The sequence below is a fragment of the Chiloscyllium plagiosum genome, unplaced genomic scaffold, assembly GCF_037043375.1.
Source record: "Chiloscyllium plagiosum isolate Xiang-an unplaced genomic scaffold, Cpla_swu_hap1 HiC_scaffold_3, whole genome shotgun sequence".
Taxonomy (NCBI): domain Eukaryota; kingdom Metazoa; phylum Chordata; class Chondrichthyes; order Orectolobiformes; family Hemiscylliidae; genus Chiloscyllium; species Chiloscyllium plagiosum.
The window spans coordinates 158,446,080-158,464,563 of NW_028270141.1; the positions used below are offsets into that span (position 1 = coordinate 158,446,080).

Sequence of the window (18,484 nt, forward strand, 5' to 3'; positions counted from 1 at the left end):
ATACACAGTTAATAGAAGGATACTCTGAAGCAGGTCAGTTCCATCCTCTCAGTTAGGGATGGGTGGTAAATACTGGCCAAGCCAGCCATGTCACAGTGCAGGAAAGAAAATCACAAGTCTCGAGGGAGTGAGGGACCTTGAAGAGAATATCCACAGATCATTGGAGGTAGCAGGTGAGATGTCTCAGGTAGTTGAGAAATGATATGGAATCCTTTCTTTCCTAGCTCAGGTATAGAATATCAGAATGGGTAAGTGGTGCTACAACTGTACAAATTGTGAGTTAGATTACCAGAAGACATTGGAGTAGAGTAGCCCATTGAATCAGTTCCACCATTCATAAAAACATGGAAACATAGAAAATAGGTGCAGAAGTAGGCCGTTTGGCCCTTCGAGCCTTCTCCACCACTCAATATGATCATGGTTGTTGGTACAATCTCTGGATCCCATTCCTGCTCTCTTCCCTTGATCCCTTTCGCCACAAGGGCCACACCCAGTTCCCTCATGAATCTACCTGACGAACTGGCCCCAACAGCTTTCTGTGGGAGAGAATTCCACAGGTTCCCAACTCTCTGAGTGAAGGCATTCTTCCTCATCTCAGTCCTGAATGGCTTACCCTTATTCTTAGACTTTGACCCCCAGCTCTGGACTTCCCTAACATCGGGAACATTCTTCCTACATCTGGACTGTCCAATCCCATCAGGATTTTATATGTTTCTCTGATATCTACCACCTCATTCTACTAAATTCTAGCGAGTACAAGCCCAGTCAATCCAGAGTTTCCACATATGTCAGCCCTGCCATCCCGGGAATCAGTCGGGTGAACTTTCACTGGACTCCCTCAGCAGCAAGAATGTCCTTCCTCAGACTAGAAGTCCAAAACTGCACACAACACTCAAGTGTGGCCTCACCAAGGTCCTCTATAACTGTGGTAAGACATCTTTAATCCTATACTCAAATCCTCTTGCTATGAAGCTATGAAAGCCAGCATGCCATTAGCTTTTCTCACTGCCTGCTGCACCTACATGCCAAGCCTCAGCAACTGTTCCACCATGACACCCATGTCTCGTTACATCTCACCTTTCCCTAAACTGCTCCAATTCAGCCTTGAAAATATTTAACAACCCAGCCTTGTTGGCCCTCAATGGTAATGAATTCCACAGATTCAATACAGCCTGAAAGAAATTTTTTTTCCTCATCTCAGCCTTATATGCAGAACCACTTATTCTGAGATTAGGCTCTCAACTGCTAGGTTCTCCAACAAGGGGATTCTGGATCAGTAGTTCTGGAAGAGCACAGCAATTCAGGCAGCATCCGACGAGCAGCAAAATCGACGTTTCGGGGACCAACCTTGCGAATCTACTCTGTTAAGTCCCCTAAAAATCCTGTACATTTCAATCAAGTCACCTCTCATCCTTCTAAACTCAGGTGATTACTAGTCCAATCTTCTCAATTCCTCCACATCAGACAATCCCTCCATACCGCGGATCAATCACAGAAACACACCCTGTGGTCTAAGTCATCCATGCCAACCAATTTTGCCAAATTTGTCCCATTTGGTTGTTTTTGGCCAATAGCTCCCTAAACATTTCCTGTTTTAAATGTTAGGACTGTACCTCTATCTACTATTTCCTCTGCCAGTTTATTCCACATATGAATCACCCTCTGTGTGAAAAGGTTACCCCTCAGGCCCATTTTAAGTCTGATTTGGTGGGCCGAAGGGCCTGTTCCTGTAATATCCTATATTCTATTCATAAGTCAATCCTCTATCCATGATAATATTTACCTCCCACACCATGGTCTGTCTTCTTGTTAAGTATTTTAACATTTGGTGCCAATCAAACATCTTCTGACATTCCAAATATATTACATCCACTGCTTTCCCTTTATCCATCTTGCTTGTTAGTTCCTCAAAGATTTCTAGTAAGTTCTTCAGGCATGACCTCCACTTCATCATCCCCACGCTGACTCTGCGTCATCATATCATATACTACTAAATGCTCTGCTATTACACGCTTTACAATAGCCTCTAACATTTTCCCAGTTACAGTTATTAAGCGAGTAGCCTATAGTAACCTGTTTTTGTTTCCCTCACGTTTTAAATAAAAGTGTTAGATTGATAGTTTTCCGATTCTCTAGGACTTTTCCAGGATTGAAGGATTCTTGGAAGATTTCAGTCAGTATATCCACCATCTCTGGAGCCACTTCCTTTAAAATCCTCAGAAACATCCCAACAAGTCTGGAGAACTTACTGGCTTTTAGCCCCTTTCGGTTCCATTGCAGTTTTTAGATTACTTACAGTGTGGAAACAGGCCCTTCGGCCCAACAAGTCCACACCGACCCGCCGAAGCGTAACCCACCCAAACCCATTCTCCTACATTTACCCCTTCACCTAACACTACGGGCAATTTAGCATGGCCAATTCACCTAACCCCTGCACATTTTTTTGGATTGTGGGAGGAAACCGGAGCACCCGGAGGAAACCCACGCAGACACGGGGAGAATGTGCAAACTCCACACAGAGAGTCGCCTGAGGCGGGAATTGAACCCGGGTCTCTGGTGCTGTGAAGCAGCAGTGCTAACCACTGTGCTACCGTACCGCCCATGAATCACCCTCTGTCTCTCATGATATAGTGTTCATTTGCTCTCCCCTTTTTGCCCCATGATTATTTTGTATTTTTGGAATGCTATGCCGTAAAGACTGATGCAAAGTATCTATTCAACTCCTCTGCCATTTCCCCAGTCTCATCCTCTAAGGGGACTATGATCACTTTCAGTTATCAGAGTCACAGAATTATTACAGTGCAGCAGGAGGCCACTCAGCCCATCGCGCCTGTACTAATTCCAATATGGTACCAATCTCCTGCCTTTTCCCTGCACACCATTTCCATCCAAATAACCTCCTACTTTTTAAATATTTAAAGAAGCTCTTGCTGACTATGCTACTACAAATTTAACCTCAAAGTTTATTTTATGCCTCTATTATTTTTAGTATCTTTTGTTGGTTTTTAAAGTTTCCAAATCCTCTCATTTGCAATGAACCTTTGTCACATATATATTTTTTTCTTCCAATTTATTGCAATCTTTAACTTCCTTAAAGACAAGTATAACATCGATAAGGCCATGTTTTATAATTGTTGAATCACAACCAACTTATTGATCAAAAGCTCATTAAATAATACCTGAATTTAACAAGCAACATTGATGGTATTAATGACATTTGTCCAGAGATTGGGGTCATTAAGATGCTACCTTACATCATTGTTAAGTATGTAGATGCTGCAGGGGTTAGAGATTGTTTTAGGCTCAGCCTGAGCTACATCTGCTTTGTCTTCTGGCAGAGTTGGCCCACATTAACTGGATTTGGCAGATAGTGAGCTCACAGCTACTCTACGTTTATAAGCAAAGAGTGAGAGACTGCAGGATATTTAAGAATGCATCCTGCCAGTTATCCGCCTGTTCTTCGGCTTGCTCCCTGGACTGGGCCTCAGACTAAGCACAGCTTCGGATTATTAAAGGCACCTCAAACCTGGGATTGTATTGTCTTGCAATAATGACCCTGAGACTGAGCCCTCTACAGGTGCAGGCTGGTAATACTGCCATCATTTGGGCAACTTCCTCAAAACCCCAAGGTTCATTTGACCATGAGCTGGTCTACAGGCTGTGATTTCTGAGAAGGAAGTTGCTAAAAGCATTGACCACGTGAGTTCAGAGTTGAATCTTCCTTCACAGACTAACTCTGTCTTGTTGCTGATTGCAGGGGTGCAGTTATCAAGTCTTGCTGAAGCAATCATGACCGGAGCTCCCAAATCAAGACGACCCAATCAGGAAAATCTCGTGTGTACGGTTGACACTGTGCGGTACTCCTTTATAACCAGCCTGCTGCTCCTCAACAAATGCCCTGTGCTGCTTACAGGTAACAACACGTTGGCAAAAATGTATGCAGCTCATGACCTGTCCTATCCTAAAGGACAGCAATCCCAATCTCTTCCTGTAACCTCCTCCCACTTACATACAACAGGAAAATCCATTAATGGGATGTTCGGTTTTCCTGTAAACCCATTGGCTTCCTGAACTGCCCCCCACAGCACTTCTTGATGGACACATTGATGTGATGTGTTCTGTGATACTCACAGTAAGTGTTGCACTTTGGCTCAGCCCTCATCTAAGAATCCGAGATTCAGGGAGATCTACATCACAGATAAAGGCCCTTTACCATGCCAGACAAAACAATCACCAAATTATCCATGAAAAGAATAAGTTGCTAAACTGTCCTTGCCCTGTCTAGATTCGTTGATTGTTGCCCACTGTCTGCATACACACATAATTTGAATACAATTAAAAAGCAATGTGGAATTAAAAGCTAGCTTGATGGTGACGGTGAGTTCATGGAATGACCTGCCAGTAGCAGTGGTGGACTCTCCCTCTTTATGGGCATTTAAATGGGCATTGGATAGGCATATGGAGGATAGTGGGCTAGTGTAGGTTAGGTGGGCTTGGATCGGCGCAACATCGAGGGCCAAAGGGCCTGTACTGCGGTGTATTTTTCTATGTTCTATGTTCTATGTATAACCACTATCAACTGTATTGGAAACACATCTTACAAAGGCCTTTAGGGGAAGGGAATCTGTTACCTTTCCATGGTCTGGTACAGGGAACTCCAGACCCACGGCTATTTGGCTGGCCTTGAACTGCTGCCTGAAGCGACCCAGCAAGTCATGCCATTCCAGGACAACTAGGGATGAGCAATAAATACTGGTCTAGTCAGTGACACAACATGAATGATTTTTTAAAAAATCAGGGTGCAGTGTTTCTCTATTGGTTTCAGATCCACTTGACCACTGTAAAAGTCTTGGGGAGCTGTCACTTGTGGCTACTTCCCATGAACAGCTGCAGTTCTGGTCCATTCTGTGGTATTAACTAATGTCCTTTCTCACTGTCCAACAAAAAAAGAACAAGGGAAATTTTTCCAGACAATCTTAAATTGATCATGAGTGCAATTCCGAACACACTCGGGATGATGTAGCAAATGTTGCCAATTGTAGAATTATACGTAATGTGAGGCATCGTCTTTCGAGGTTTGCAAGTCAGGTTTGTTGGATACATTCAGTAACGTTCCTGTTGTAAACAGACAAAGGAACACAAAATTTGATGTGATTCTCCAGTGTTTGGAACACTTAGTCTATGTACCTAGTATCAGACCAGCCCTGAAATTTATATAGCACGTTGCTCATTTCTATGATAGGCAGGAAGTCTTTTGGTTTGTTGGCAGCATCCTGACAGTGAACAAGCACCTTTTCTGTATCAATTCATAGAACACCTTCAAGAGGTACATTGTAATCTCGCATTTTAGACTTAGATTTTAGTTTTCATTGTCATGTGTACTCAACTGAAAAGCATATCATGTCAACACGCATGGCACCAAGGTACCTCAGCACAACACAGAGGAGAAAGTGAGGACTGCAGATGCTGGAGATCAGAGCTGAAAATGTATTGTTGGAAAAGCGCAGCAGGTCAGGCAGCATCAAAGGAGCAGGAGAATCGACATTTCGGGCATAGGCCCTTCTTCAGCACAACACGCATGGCACCAAGGAACATTGGTACAACACACATGGCACCACGGTACCTCAGCACAACACACGTGGCACCAAGGAACATCGGTACAACACACATGGCACCACGGTACCTCAGCACAACACACGTGGCACCAAGGAACATCAGTACAACACACGTGGCACCAAGGTACCTCAGTACAACACACGTGGCACCAAGGTACATCAGCACAACACACGTGGCACCAAGGTACCTCAGCACAACACACGTGGCACCAAGGTACATCAGCACAACACTCATGGCGCCAAGGTACCTCAGCACAACACACATGGCACCATTTTACATCGGTACAACACACATGGCACTAAGGTACATTGGTACAACACACATGGCGCCAAGGTACCTCAGCACAACACTCATGGCGCCAAGGTACCTCAGCACAACTCACGTGGCACCAAGGTACCTCAGCACAACACACATGGCACCATTTTACATCAGTACAACACACATGGCACTAAGGTACATTGGTACAACACACATGGCACCAAGGTACCTCAGCACAACACACATGGCGCCAAGGTACCTCAGCACAACTCACGTGGCACCAAGGTACCTCAGCACAACACACATGGCACCAAGGTACCTCAGCACAACACACGTGGCACCAAGGTACCTCAGCACAACACACGTGGCACCAAGGTACATCAGCACAACACTCATGGCGCCAAGGTACCTCAGCACAACACACATGGCACCATTTTACATCGGTACAACACACATGGCACTAAGGTACATTGGTACAACACACATGGCGCCAAGGTACCTCAGCACAACACTCATGGCGCCAAGGTACCTCAGCACAACTCACGTGGCACCAAGGTACCTCAGCACAACACACATGGCACCATTTTACATCAGTACAACACACATGGCACTAAGGTACATTGGTACAACACACATGGCGCCAAGGTACCTCAGCACAACACACATGGCACCAAGGTACCTCAGCACAACACACATGGCGCCAAGGTACCTCAGCACAACACACATGGCACCAAGGTACCTCAGCACAACACACATGGCACCAAGGTACCTCAGCACAACACACATGGCGCCAAGGTACCTCAGCACAACACACATGGCACCATTTTACATCGGTACAACACACATGGCACTAAGGTACATTGGTACAACTCACGTGGCACCAAGGTACATCAGTACAACACACATGGCACCAAGGTACCTCAGTACAACATGCATGGCACCAAGGTACCTCAGCACAACACGCATGGGCACCAAAGTACCTCAGTACAACACACATGGCACCAAGGTACATCGGTACAACACACATGGCACCAAGGAACATTGGTACAACACACATGGCAACAAGGTACCTCAGTACAACACACATGGCACCACGGTACCTCAGCACATCACGCATGGCACCAAAGTACCTCAGTACAACACACATGCCACCACGGTACCTCAGCACAACACGCATGGCACCAAGGTACCTCAGCACAACACACGTGGCACCAAAGTACCTCAGTACAACACACATGGCACCAAGGTACCTCAGCACAACACGCATGGGCACCAAGGTACCTCAGCACAACACGCATGGCACCAAGGTACCTCAGTACAACACACGTGGCACCAAGGTACATCGGTACAACACGCATGGCACCAAGGTACATTTTCCTGCTCCTCAGATGCTGCCTGACCTGCTGTGCTTTTCCAGCACCATTCTGATCTTGACTCTAATCTCCAGCATCTGTAATACCCACTTCTGCCATATCCTGCTAATCCTTTCCTATTCATGTATTTGTCCAAATGCCTTTTAAATGTTGTTAATCTACCCACCTCAATCACTGGCAGCTCATTCCATATGCGTATCACTCTCTGTGTAAAAAAGTTGCTGATTTCCCAACCTTGGGAAAAAGACTGAGTGTATTCACCCTATCTATGCCTCTCATGATCTTATACACTTCTATATGTTCCCCCCTCAGTCTCCTATGCTCTACAGAAAAACGTTCTAGCTTGTCCAACCTCTCCCTATAACTCAGACCATTGAGTCCAGGCAACATCCTTGTAAATTTCTTCTGCATTCTTTCCAGTTTAATAACATCCTTCCTATAAGGTGATCAAAATTGTACATAATACTCCAAGTGTGGCCTCACCAACGTTCTGTATAACTGCAACATAACTTCCCAACTTCTCTACTCGATCTCCTGACTGATGAAGGCCAGTGTACCAAAAGCCACCTTCACTGCCCTGTCGACCTGTGACTCTACTTTCAGAGAACCATGCACCTGAACTCCAAGACCCCTCTGTTCCAGTACACTCCAAAAGGCCCTACCTTCAACATGAAACTCCTACCTTGATTTGACTTTCCAAAATGCAAGACCTCACACTTATCTATATTAAACTCTATTTGCCATGTCTCAGCCCACTTCCCCAGCTGATCAAGGTCCTGCTGCGATTTCTGATAACCTTCCTCACTGTCCATGATACTGGCTATTTTAGTGTCATCAACAAACTTACTAATCATGCCTTGTACATTCTCATCTAAATCATTGATATAGATTTCAAACAGTAATGGGCTCAGCACCGACTCCTGAGTACACCACAGGCCTCCAGTCCGACAAGCATCCTTCCACTATCATCTTCTGCTTCCTAACGTCAAGCCAATGTTGTAGCCAATTTGCCTGTTTGCCCTGGATTCCGTGCAATCTAACCTTCCAGAGCAGCCTACCATGTGGAATCAAAGGCCTTCCTGAAATCCATATAGACTATGTCTACCATCCTGCCCTCTGGTCACTTATAGAGTTATAGAGGCATAGAGGTGTACAGCATGAAACAGACCCTTTGGCCCAACTCGTCCATGCTGACCAGATATCCCAACCCAATCTAGTCCCACCTGCCAGCACCCTGCCCATATCCCTCCAAACCCTTCCTATTCATATACCCATCCAAATGCCTCTTAAATGTTGCAATTGTACCAGCCTCCACCACATCCTCTGGCAGCTCATTCCATACACGTACCACCCTCTGTGTGAAAAAGTTGCCCCATAGATCTCTTTTATATCTTTCCCCTCTCACCCTAAACCTATGCCCTCTAGTTCTGGACTCCCCGACTCCAGGGAAAAGACTTTGCCTGTTTACCCTATCCATGTCCCTCATAATTTTATAAACCTCAATAAGGTCACCCCTCAGCCTCCAACGCTCCAGGGAAAACAGCCCCAGCCTGTTCAGCCTCTCCCTATAGCTCAGATCCTACAATTTTGTAAGGCATGATATCCCAATCACAAAGCTATGCTGACTACTCCTAATCAAACCCTGTCTTTCCAAATACATGTATGTCTTATCCCTCAGAATCTTCTCAAGTAACTTACTATCCACAGATGTTAAGATCTTTAGTCTCTGTATTCAAAAAGCCATGCCAATTCCAGAAGAGTAGATTAGATTAGATTAGATTAGATTACTTACAGCGTCGAAACAGGCCCTTCGGCCCAACAAGTCCACACCGACCCGCTGAAGTGCAACCCACCGAGACCCATTCCATACATTTACCCCTTCACCTAACACTATGGACAATTTAGCATGGCCAATTCACCTAACCTGCACAGTTTTGGATTGTGGGAGGAAACCGGAGCACCCAGAGGAAACCCACGCAGACACGAGGAGAATGTGCAAACTCTACACAGAGAGTCGCCTGAGGTGGGAATTACCACCAAAAGTATTTTCCTGCCCCCTCCATGTCAGCATTCTCCAGGCATTGTTCCTTCCATGACACCCTTTTCCATTCCTCCACCACTCTTAACCTCTCCTCACTCCCTGATCCATTCCTCCACCACTCTTAACCTCTCCTCACTCCCTGATCCATTCCTCCACCACTCTTAACCTCTCCTCACTCCCTGAGGCACCTTCCCATGCAATCACAGAAGCTGTCACACTCGTCCATTCACCTCCTCCTTCCACATTGTCAAATGCCAAAATCCACCTTCCAGGTGAAGCTGCATTTCACGTGTATCTCTTTCAATTAATTGCCTGTATTCGCTGCTCCCACTGCCATCTCCTGCACACTGTCAAGACCAAACACAGACTGACTGACCAGTGTGTGAAACACCAATGCTCCGTCTGTCGGACTGACCCTGGTCTCCCAGTTACTTGCCATTTCTATAATACCCCCCTTGCTCCCACACTAACATTTTCCTGCTGCAACATCCCAACAAAACACTTCACAAGCTCTAGGAACACACCTCATACACCCAGGGCATGTTACAGTCTTGAGGTCCCAATACTGAATTCAATCATTTCAGAAACTGGCTACACAGTGTTGGTTTTCCATTTTTCTTGTATTTTCTCCCCTACCTTAAAGGCCTGTCTTCTTTATGTAGTTGCTCCCTCCCTTTCACACCTTAATTTACATGCATTGTCCATCTCTTTTCTTCCACCTTTAACAATCCCTTTGCCTTTTGCACTGGGCCTCTGCCTCTGTTAAAAGTATATAAACAGAAACTTCCCAGACCTTTCAGTTCTGAAGAAGAATCAAAGCTCTGTTTGTCTCTCATGGGTGCTGCCAGCCCTGCTGATTTCCCGGCTATACCCACATCCCATGAAAGAAACAACATGGGAGTCATTGAAAGGGTAATAGTGAGAATACATGGCCAGTGTGTTGCTGGAAAGGTGAAGGGTGGGACTAGCAGGTCCAGAGAACCCTGGATGCCAAGGGATGTTCAGAATTTGATCAGGGAAGAAAAAAGCTTATGGCAGGGCTCAAAACAGCTGTAGAAAGTGCAGATGCAAAATAAAATAAAGAGAGTGAAGAGGGGACATGACAAAAATAAAACACTGGTGGGTAGTATTAAGGAAAATCCAAAGACATTTTATAAATATATTCGGGGCAAGAGGATAACCATCGAAAGAGTAAGGCCCATCAGGAAACAAAGTGGCAATCTGTGTGTGGAAATAGAAGACATAACTAATGAGTACTCTGCATCTGTATTCATTATAGAGAAGTTTAGGAATCACGGAGTGGGGTCTGTGATATACTTGAACAATTAGCAATAAGAAGGAGGAGGTATTCATGTGGCTTGAAACTGGATAAATCCTCAGGCCCAGATGACATCAATCCTGGGGTGTTGTGGGAGCCAAAGGGGGAATTGCAGGCTCTGACATTAATTTTCAAATCCTCTCCTGTCACAGGGAGAGTGCCAGAAGACTGGAGGACAGCTCATGTGGTATTGTTATTCAAGGATGAGACAAACATTAATAGGGAACAACAGACCAGACAGTCTAACATCTGTGGCACGGAAATTATTACAACAAATTCTGAGGGACCGAATTAATCTCCATGGGGAGAGGCAGGGATTAATCAAAGATAGTGAATGTGACTTTGTCTGGGGGCGATTATATCTCACAAATTTGATTGAATGTTTCTAGGAGGTGATTAGATGAGTAGATGAAGACAGATGTAGTCTTGCATGACAGACTTCTTAAGAAACTAACAGCCCATGAGATCCAGGACAACTTAGAAAATTGGATCCAATATTAGGATAATGTCAGGAAGTAAGGAGTGACAGTGAAAGGGTGTTTTTGGGATTGGAAGCCAGTGTCCAGTGGTGTGCCACAGGGTTCGGTGCTGGCTTCCTTGCTGTTTGTTGTGTACACCAGTGATCTGGACATGAACGTAGGGGGTATGATCACTACTTTGCAGATAACATGAAAATTGGTGGTGTAGTAAATCAATTGACAAAAATTCACTGGATATGAAACGTTAATTCGACTTTATTCCCATGGTGCTGCCAGACGTGCTGAGTTTCACCAGAAATTTCTGTTTTTGTTTCACTCGGATGTTGTCTGAGCTGGAGAGATTCTTACAAGCAGAGAAAATAGGAGCTGGGATCGGCCATGCTATCCTTACAGCCTACGCCACCATTCAATATGATTGTGGCTGACCATCCAACTCAGTTCCTGCTTTCTCCTCATAATCCTTTCATCCTTTTAGCCCTAAGAGCTGAATCTAACTCCTTGTTGAAATTTCAGCTGTGGAGAGAGAGAGAGAGAGAGAGAGAGAGACTAGGCAGGCTGGAGTTGTGTTTATTAGAACAGAAAAGACTGAGGAGAAACCTGATTGAGGTGTACATGGGTTTGGTAGATAACAACCATAAACCTTTCCTTGAAGTAGAGGGGTTAATGAGCAGGGGGCACTGTTTAAAAATAAGGAGCTGGAGCTTTAGAGGGGATTTGAGGAAAAGATTTTTCACCCAGAGGGTGGTGGGTATCTGGAACTCACTGCCTGTAAGAATGATAGACGTAGAGACCATCAGAATGTTTAAGAATTATTTAGATGAACACTTGAAATATGAGAGCATACAAAGCTATGAGTTAAGTGCTGGAAAATGGGATTCGATGTTTGATGACCGGTACAGACACATTCAGCCTTTTTCTGTCTTGTACAAACTCTCGGACTCTGTACCCCATTCTCAGTTCATTACTTTTCCTAAAAGATCAAACACTGTAGAAAATATCTTCCTCTCTTTAACAATTGTTGGTGATAATACACAATAATCACAGTAAAAAGTACTGAGATTTCATTGGTGAAAACCTATTTCAGGTCACTGATTCAATCATATTTCCTGGCTCCAGATTTTAGTAAAATCTGAAAGATAAATTTTCTTTTTCCTGCTTTTAACTTGTGAATTCATTTGAAAGTTGTGTTCAAAAAATTTGATGAGACCACATCACACAGTATAATTCCCAGCACTCACACAGCAGCAACTGAATAGATACATTTGTAAGCAAAGCTGTACAAGATTCATTACATTTAATCAGCGTAACCATATAAACTCATCTCGGCAGTACTGCCTGGCATCATTACTTTCCCCATCACTTTCACAAGCAATCATAGAAACCATTTATTCTGAACTTTACAACTAATCCATTTCTTGCTTCCACAATCAACAACTAACTGATTTTTTAATTGAGCAATCACAAAGTATTTGGGATGCACAACCCAACTGGCAGCTTATTGATGATGTAATTCAGTTCCTGTGCTCAAGTTTGATTTATTTGAAATCTCAGAAAAGGTTGAAAAATTTCACAAAGCTTCTTAAAATGATTACGGCTTTAGGAATGAATGGTTACAATCACTGTAACAATTTACATTTACACAGTGCCTTTAGTTCGTAAAATGCCCCAAGAATGCTTCACAGGAGCACTACCAAGTAAAGGTAGACGCTGCATCCTGTGATACACGGGGTCCAGTGATCAGAAGAGAGAGATTTTAAGCAATATCTCTATTCAGGAATGTGAGCATCATTGGCAAGGCCAACATTTCTTACCTATCATAAACAGAAATTGTTGGAAAAACTCAGCAGATCTGGCAGGAGCTGTGGAGAGAAAATAGCTTTAATGTTTCGAGTCCAGTCACTCTTCCTCGGAACCCTTCCATTCTGAAGGTGGTCCACTGGACTCAAAACATCAACACAATTTACTCTTCACGAATGCTTCCAGACTTGCTGAGTTTCTCCAGTAATTTCCAATTTTTACATAGAACATAGAACATAGAAGAATACAGCGCAGTACAGGCCCTTGGGCCCTCGATGTTGCGCCGATCCAAGCCCACCTAAACTACACTAACCCACTATCCTCCATATACCTATCCAATGCCCTCTTAAATGCCCATAAAGAGGGAGAGTCCACCACTGTTACTGGCAGGGCATTCCATGAACTAACGACTCGCTGAGTGAAGAACCTACCCCTAACATCAGTCCTATATCTACGCCCCCTTAATTTAAAGCTATGCCCCCTTGTAATACCCGACTCAATACGCGGGAAAAGGTTCATACTGTCGACCCTATCTAACCCCCTAATCATCTTGTACACCTCAATCAAGTCACCCCTAAACCTTCTTTTCTCTAGTGAAAACAGCCCCAAGTGCCTCAGTCTTTCCTCATACGATTTTCCTTCCATACCAGGCAACATCCTGGTAAACCTCCTCTGCACCCGTTCCAATGCCTCCACATCCTTCCTATAGTATGGCGACCAAAACTGCACACAATATTCCAGATGCGGCCGTACCAGAGTCTTATACAACTGCATCATGACCTCAGGACTCCGGAACTCAATTCCTCTACCAATAAAAGCCAGTACGCCATATGCCTTCCTCACCGCACTATTTACCTGGGTGGCAACTTTCAGAGATCTGTGTACATGGACACCAAGATCCCTCTGCTCATCCACACTACCAAGTATCCGACCATTAGCCCAGTACCCCATCTTTTTGTTATTCTTCCCAAAGTGAATCACCTCGCACTTAGCTACATTGAATTCCATCTGCCACCTTTCTGCCCAGCTCTGCAGCTTCTCTATATCCTGCTGTAACCTGCCACATGCTTCCTCACTGTCAACAACTCCTCCGACTTTCATATCATCCGCAAACTTGCTCACCCAACCTTCTAACCCCTCTTCCAGGTCATTTATAAAAATGACAAACAGCAATGGTCCCAAAACAGATCCTTGCGGAACACCGCTAGTGACGGCACTCCATGAAGAAACTTTGCCATCAACTACTACCCTCTGTCTTCTTCCATCCAGCCAATTCCTAATCCAAACCTCCAACTCACCCTCAATGCCATATCTCCGTATTTTCTGCAGTAGCCTACCATGGGGAACCTTATCAAACGCCTTACTAAAATCCATATATACCACATCTACCGCTTTCCCCTCATCAACCTCCTTCGTCACCTTTTCAAAGAATTCAATAAGGTTTGTGAGGCACGACTTGCCCTTCACAAAACCATGCTGACTATCCTTGATCACATTATTCCTATCTAGATGTGCATAAATCCTATCCCTTACAATTCTCTCTAAGACTTTGCCCACAACAGAAGTGAGACTCACCGGCCTATAGTTACTAGGGCTATCCCTACTCCCCTTTTTGAACAAGGGAACCACATTTGCTATCCTCCAGTCTTCTGGGACTACTCCTGTAGACAAAGAGGACATAAAAATCAAGGCCAATGGCTCTGCAATCTCCTCCCTTGCTTCCCAGAGAATCCTAGGATAAATGCCATCAGGCCCAGGGGACTTATCTATTTTCACCTTTTCCAGGATTTCCAACACCTCTTCTCTACATACCTCAAAGCCATCCATTCTACTTATTTGTGCCTCAGTATTCTCATCGACAACAATGCCCTGTTCCTGAGTGAATACTGAAGAAAAGTATTCATTCAGTGTCTCCCCAATCTCTTCCGCCTCCACACGCAACTTCCCCCTACTATCCTTGACTGGACCTATTCCTACCCTAGTCATTCTTTTATTCCTAACATACCTATAGAAAGCCTTAGGGTTTTCCCTAATCCTATCTACTAAGGACCTTTCATGTCCCCTCCTTGCTGCTTTGTTTGTTTCAGAAAGCTAGTATCTATAGTTCTTTGAAGAACTGACAATGGGCCTGTAGAAGGGTCACTGGATCTGAAACAATAGACAATAGGTGCAGGAGTAGGCCATTCTGCCCTTTGAGCCTGCACCACTACGTTAACTCTGCTTTCTCTCCACGAATGCTATCAGACCCGCTGAGCATTTCCAGCAATTTCTGTTTTTGTTCCACAGCCTTTTGCTTTTTTTTTAGACAATGTATGGTTCAGAGTCGATCACATTGCTGGGGCTTGAGAGTTATCTGTAGGCCAGACAAGGACATTAGTGAACCAGATGGATTTTTACAACTATCAACAGTTGTCATGTTCACCAGATTTGTATCCCTATGCTCCTATCCATTCATGTATCTGTCTGGATACATCTTAAATAATGCTATTGTTCCCACCCCTATCACTTCCGCTGGCAACGCATTCCATACACCCACCACATTCTGCGTAAAGAACTTTCCACGCATATATCCCTGAAACCTTTCACCCCTCAATTTGAACTCGTGACCCCGAGTAATTGAGTCCCCACTCTGGGAAAAAGCTTCTTGCTATCCACCCTGACTCCACCACTCATGATTTTGTAGGCCTCAATCAGGTCTCCCCTCAACCTCCTTCTTTCCAATGAAAGTAATCCTAATTACTCAACCTCTCCTCATAACTAACACTCTCCATACCAGGCAACATCTTGGTGAACCTCCTCTGCACCCTCTCCAAAGCATTCACATCCTTTTGGCAATGTGGTGATCAGAACTGTAGACAGTATTCTAAATGTGGCCAAACCAAAGTCATGTCCTGCCAACTCTTGTATTCAATACTGCAACCGATAAAGGAAAGCATGCCATATGCCTTCTTGACCACTCTACTGACCTGCATTGTCACCTTCAGGGAACAATGGACCTGCACACCAAGATCTCTCTGTACATCAATTTTCCCCAAGACTTTTCCATTTACTGTATAGTTCTCTCTGGAATTGGATCTTCCAAAATGCATCACCTCGCATTTGTCCAGATTGAACTCCATCTGGCATTTCTCTCCTCAAATCTCGTCTCATCTCTCTGAAATTCTGAAACTTAATTCCTGTCGTCCCTTGGAGATGCAAGGGGTCTGATCCAAGGGCCCTGGCTGTTAAGGCATTAAAACCAGGCTAACTGAAGATGCCTGCATTAGGCAAGGCCTGCATACAGAGGATTGTAAGACTGGAGGAGATGACTGTGGTCGGCAAGGTTAAGAAAGATTTGAAGACAAGGATGAGAATTTTAAAGTCAAGACGTTCCTAACCGGATGTAAGTGGCGTTCAGTGAGAATACGGAGTGGATGATGGAACTTGGTGCAAGTTAGAACACGGACAGAAGTACATTAGGATGATCAAGTCTAGGAAACAGAGAAATGGTGAATCCACTGCCTCTCCCAATGATCCACTGATCTGATTAGATTACATTACAGTGTGGAAACAGGCCCTTCGGCCCAACAAGTCCACACCGACCCGCCGAAGCGCAACCCACCCATACCCCTACATTTACCCCTTTAACCTAACACTACGGGCAATTTAGCATGGCCAATTCACCTTACCTGCACATCTTTGGACTGTGGGAGGAAACCGGAGCACCCGGAGGAAACCCACGCAGACACAGGGAGAACGTGCAAACTCCAGTCAGTCGCCTGAGGCGGGAATTGAACCCGGGTTTCCGGCGCTGTGAGGCAGCAGTGCTAACCACTGTGCCACCATGCCACCCACAGTGGCACGATGATCCACTGCCCCTCTCACTGATCTTTTGTGCTGTCACTAATGTCTTGCACTTTGATGACTGAATTTTATTTACAATTCCCAAAGTCGGAAGTGGCTGCACAGATGGAATGCTGTTTCGGCCTGGGAATTGAGGAGTTGCTTCTCCTCGGGCTCAGCTGTTTGTTATCGTGTTGACATTGTACTTCCTCTTAAAATAGAACCCACCAATTACCCAGACAATGGAGATGGCAGATGAATTAGAAACCAAGGCAGGTGTCACTTTTAGACAAGCACTAAAAGCTACTTATCTCACACAATTCCTGCTCAGCATCTCACCGCATACATTAACATAATGATCAGCGACCTGTCCTGCTTTTAAAACAGGCAAAACACAATGGGTGAGGGAAATGTCATACTGTTGTACTTAAGATGCGCAGTATGTGGATCAGTCCCCTGTTATAAACTGTCACACTGCATAACTCTACCAGAGACAGAACAATAGATAAAACTGTAACATTACCTCAGGTTTCAAAGATTAATGTGTGAAACCATTTCAAATGCATACAAAAAAATGGAACACAGGCCAACAATGAGGATCATAAGATCTAGGAGCAGAAATAGACCATTTGGCCCATCAGATCTGTTCTACTGGTTCACTGAGATCATGACGAATCAGATAATGTTCAACTATTGTTTCCTGTCTTATTCCATAACTCTTCAATCCCATAATAACTAGAAATCAGTCTATCTCAGCCTTGAATATACTTATCAGCCCAGCCTTGATAGCTCTCTACACAAAACAATTCCATGGCTTCATTACCCGTTGAGAGAAGAAATTTTTCCTCATCTCTGCATTTCATGGTGTGACCCCTTATTCTGAAATTATGATTTTGATCCTAGACTCTCCCACAAGGGAAGCAGCCTCCCAAAATCTATCCTTTCAAATCCCCAAAGAATCTTTCATGTTTCAATGAGCTTGCTTCTCATGCTTCTTTACTAAGAGTCATAGAGTCATAGAGATGTACAGCATGGAAACAGACCCTTCGGTCCAACCTGTCCATGCCAACCAGATATCCCAACCCAATGTAATCCCACCTGTCAGCACCCTGCCCATATCCCTCCAAACCCTTCCTATTCATATGCCCATCCAAATGCCTCTTAAATGTTGTAATTGTACCAGCCTCCACTACTTCCTCTGGCAGCTCATTCCATACATGCACCACCCTCTGTGTGAAAATGTTACCCCTTAGGTTCTTCTATATCTTTCCCCTTTCAACCTAAACCTATACCCTCTAGTTCTGGACTCTCCGATCCCAGTGAAAAGACTTTGTCTATTTATCCTATCCATGCTCCTCATAATTTTGTAAACCTCTATAAGGTCACCCCTCAGCCTCGGACGCTCCAGGGAAAACAGCCCCAGCCTGTTCAGCCTCTCCCTATAGCTCAAATTCTCCAACCCTGGCAACATCCTTGTAAATCTTTTCTGAACCCTTTCAAGTTTCACAACATCTTTCCAATAGGAAGGAGATCAGAATTGCACGCAATATTCCAACAGTGGCCTAACCAATATCCTGTACAGCCACAACATGATCTCCCAACTCCTGTACTCAATAGTCTGACCAATAAAGGAAAGCATACCAAACGCCTTCTTCACTATCCTATCCACCTGCGACTCCACTTTCAAGGAGCTATGAACCTGCATTCCAAGGTCTCTTTGTTCAGCAACTCTCCCTAGGACCTTACCATTAAGTGTATAAGTCCTGCTAAGATTTGCTTT

The 18,484-nt window shown here is 44.5% G+C and overlaps 1 protein-coding gene across 1 annotated transcript in view; it reads left to right on the forward strand.

Moving 5' to 3' along the window:
* Positions 1 to 18,484, forward strand: part of LOC122540190 (dynein axonemal heavy chain 6-like) — a 1,075,999-nt gene that overhangs the window by 297,988 nt on the left and 759,527 nt on the right. The window contains exon 38 of the mRNA XM_087984706.1: positions 3,758 to 3,913. Within this exon, the coding sequence (XP_087840832.1) occupies positions 3,758 to 3,913 (156 nt within the window). The remainder of the gene's footprint in view (positions 1 to 3,757; positions 3,914 to 18,484) is intronic.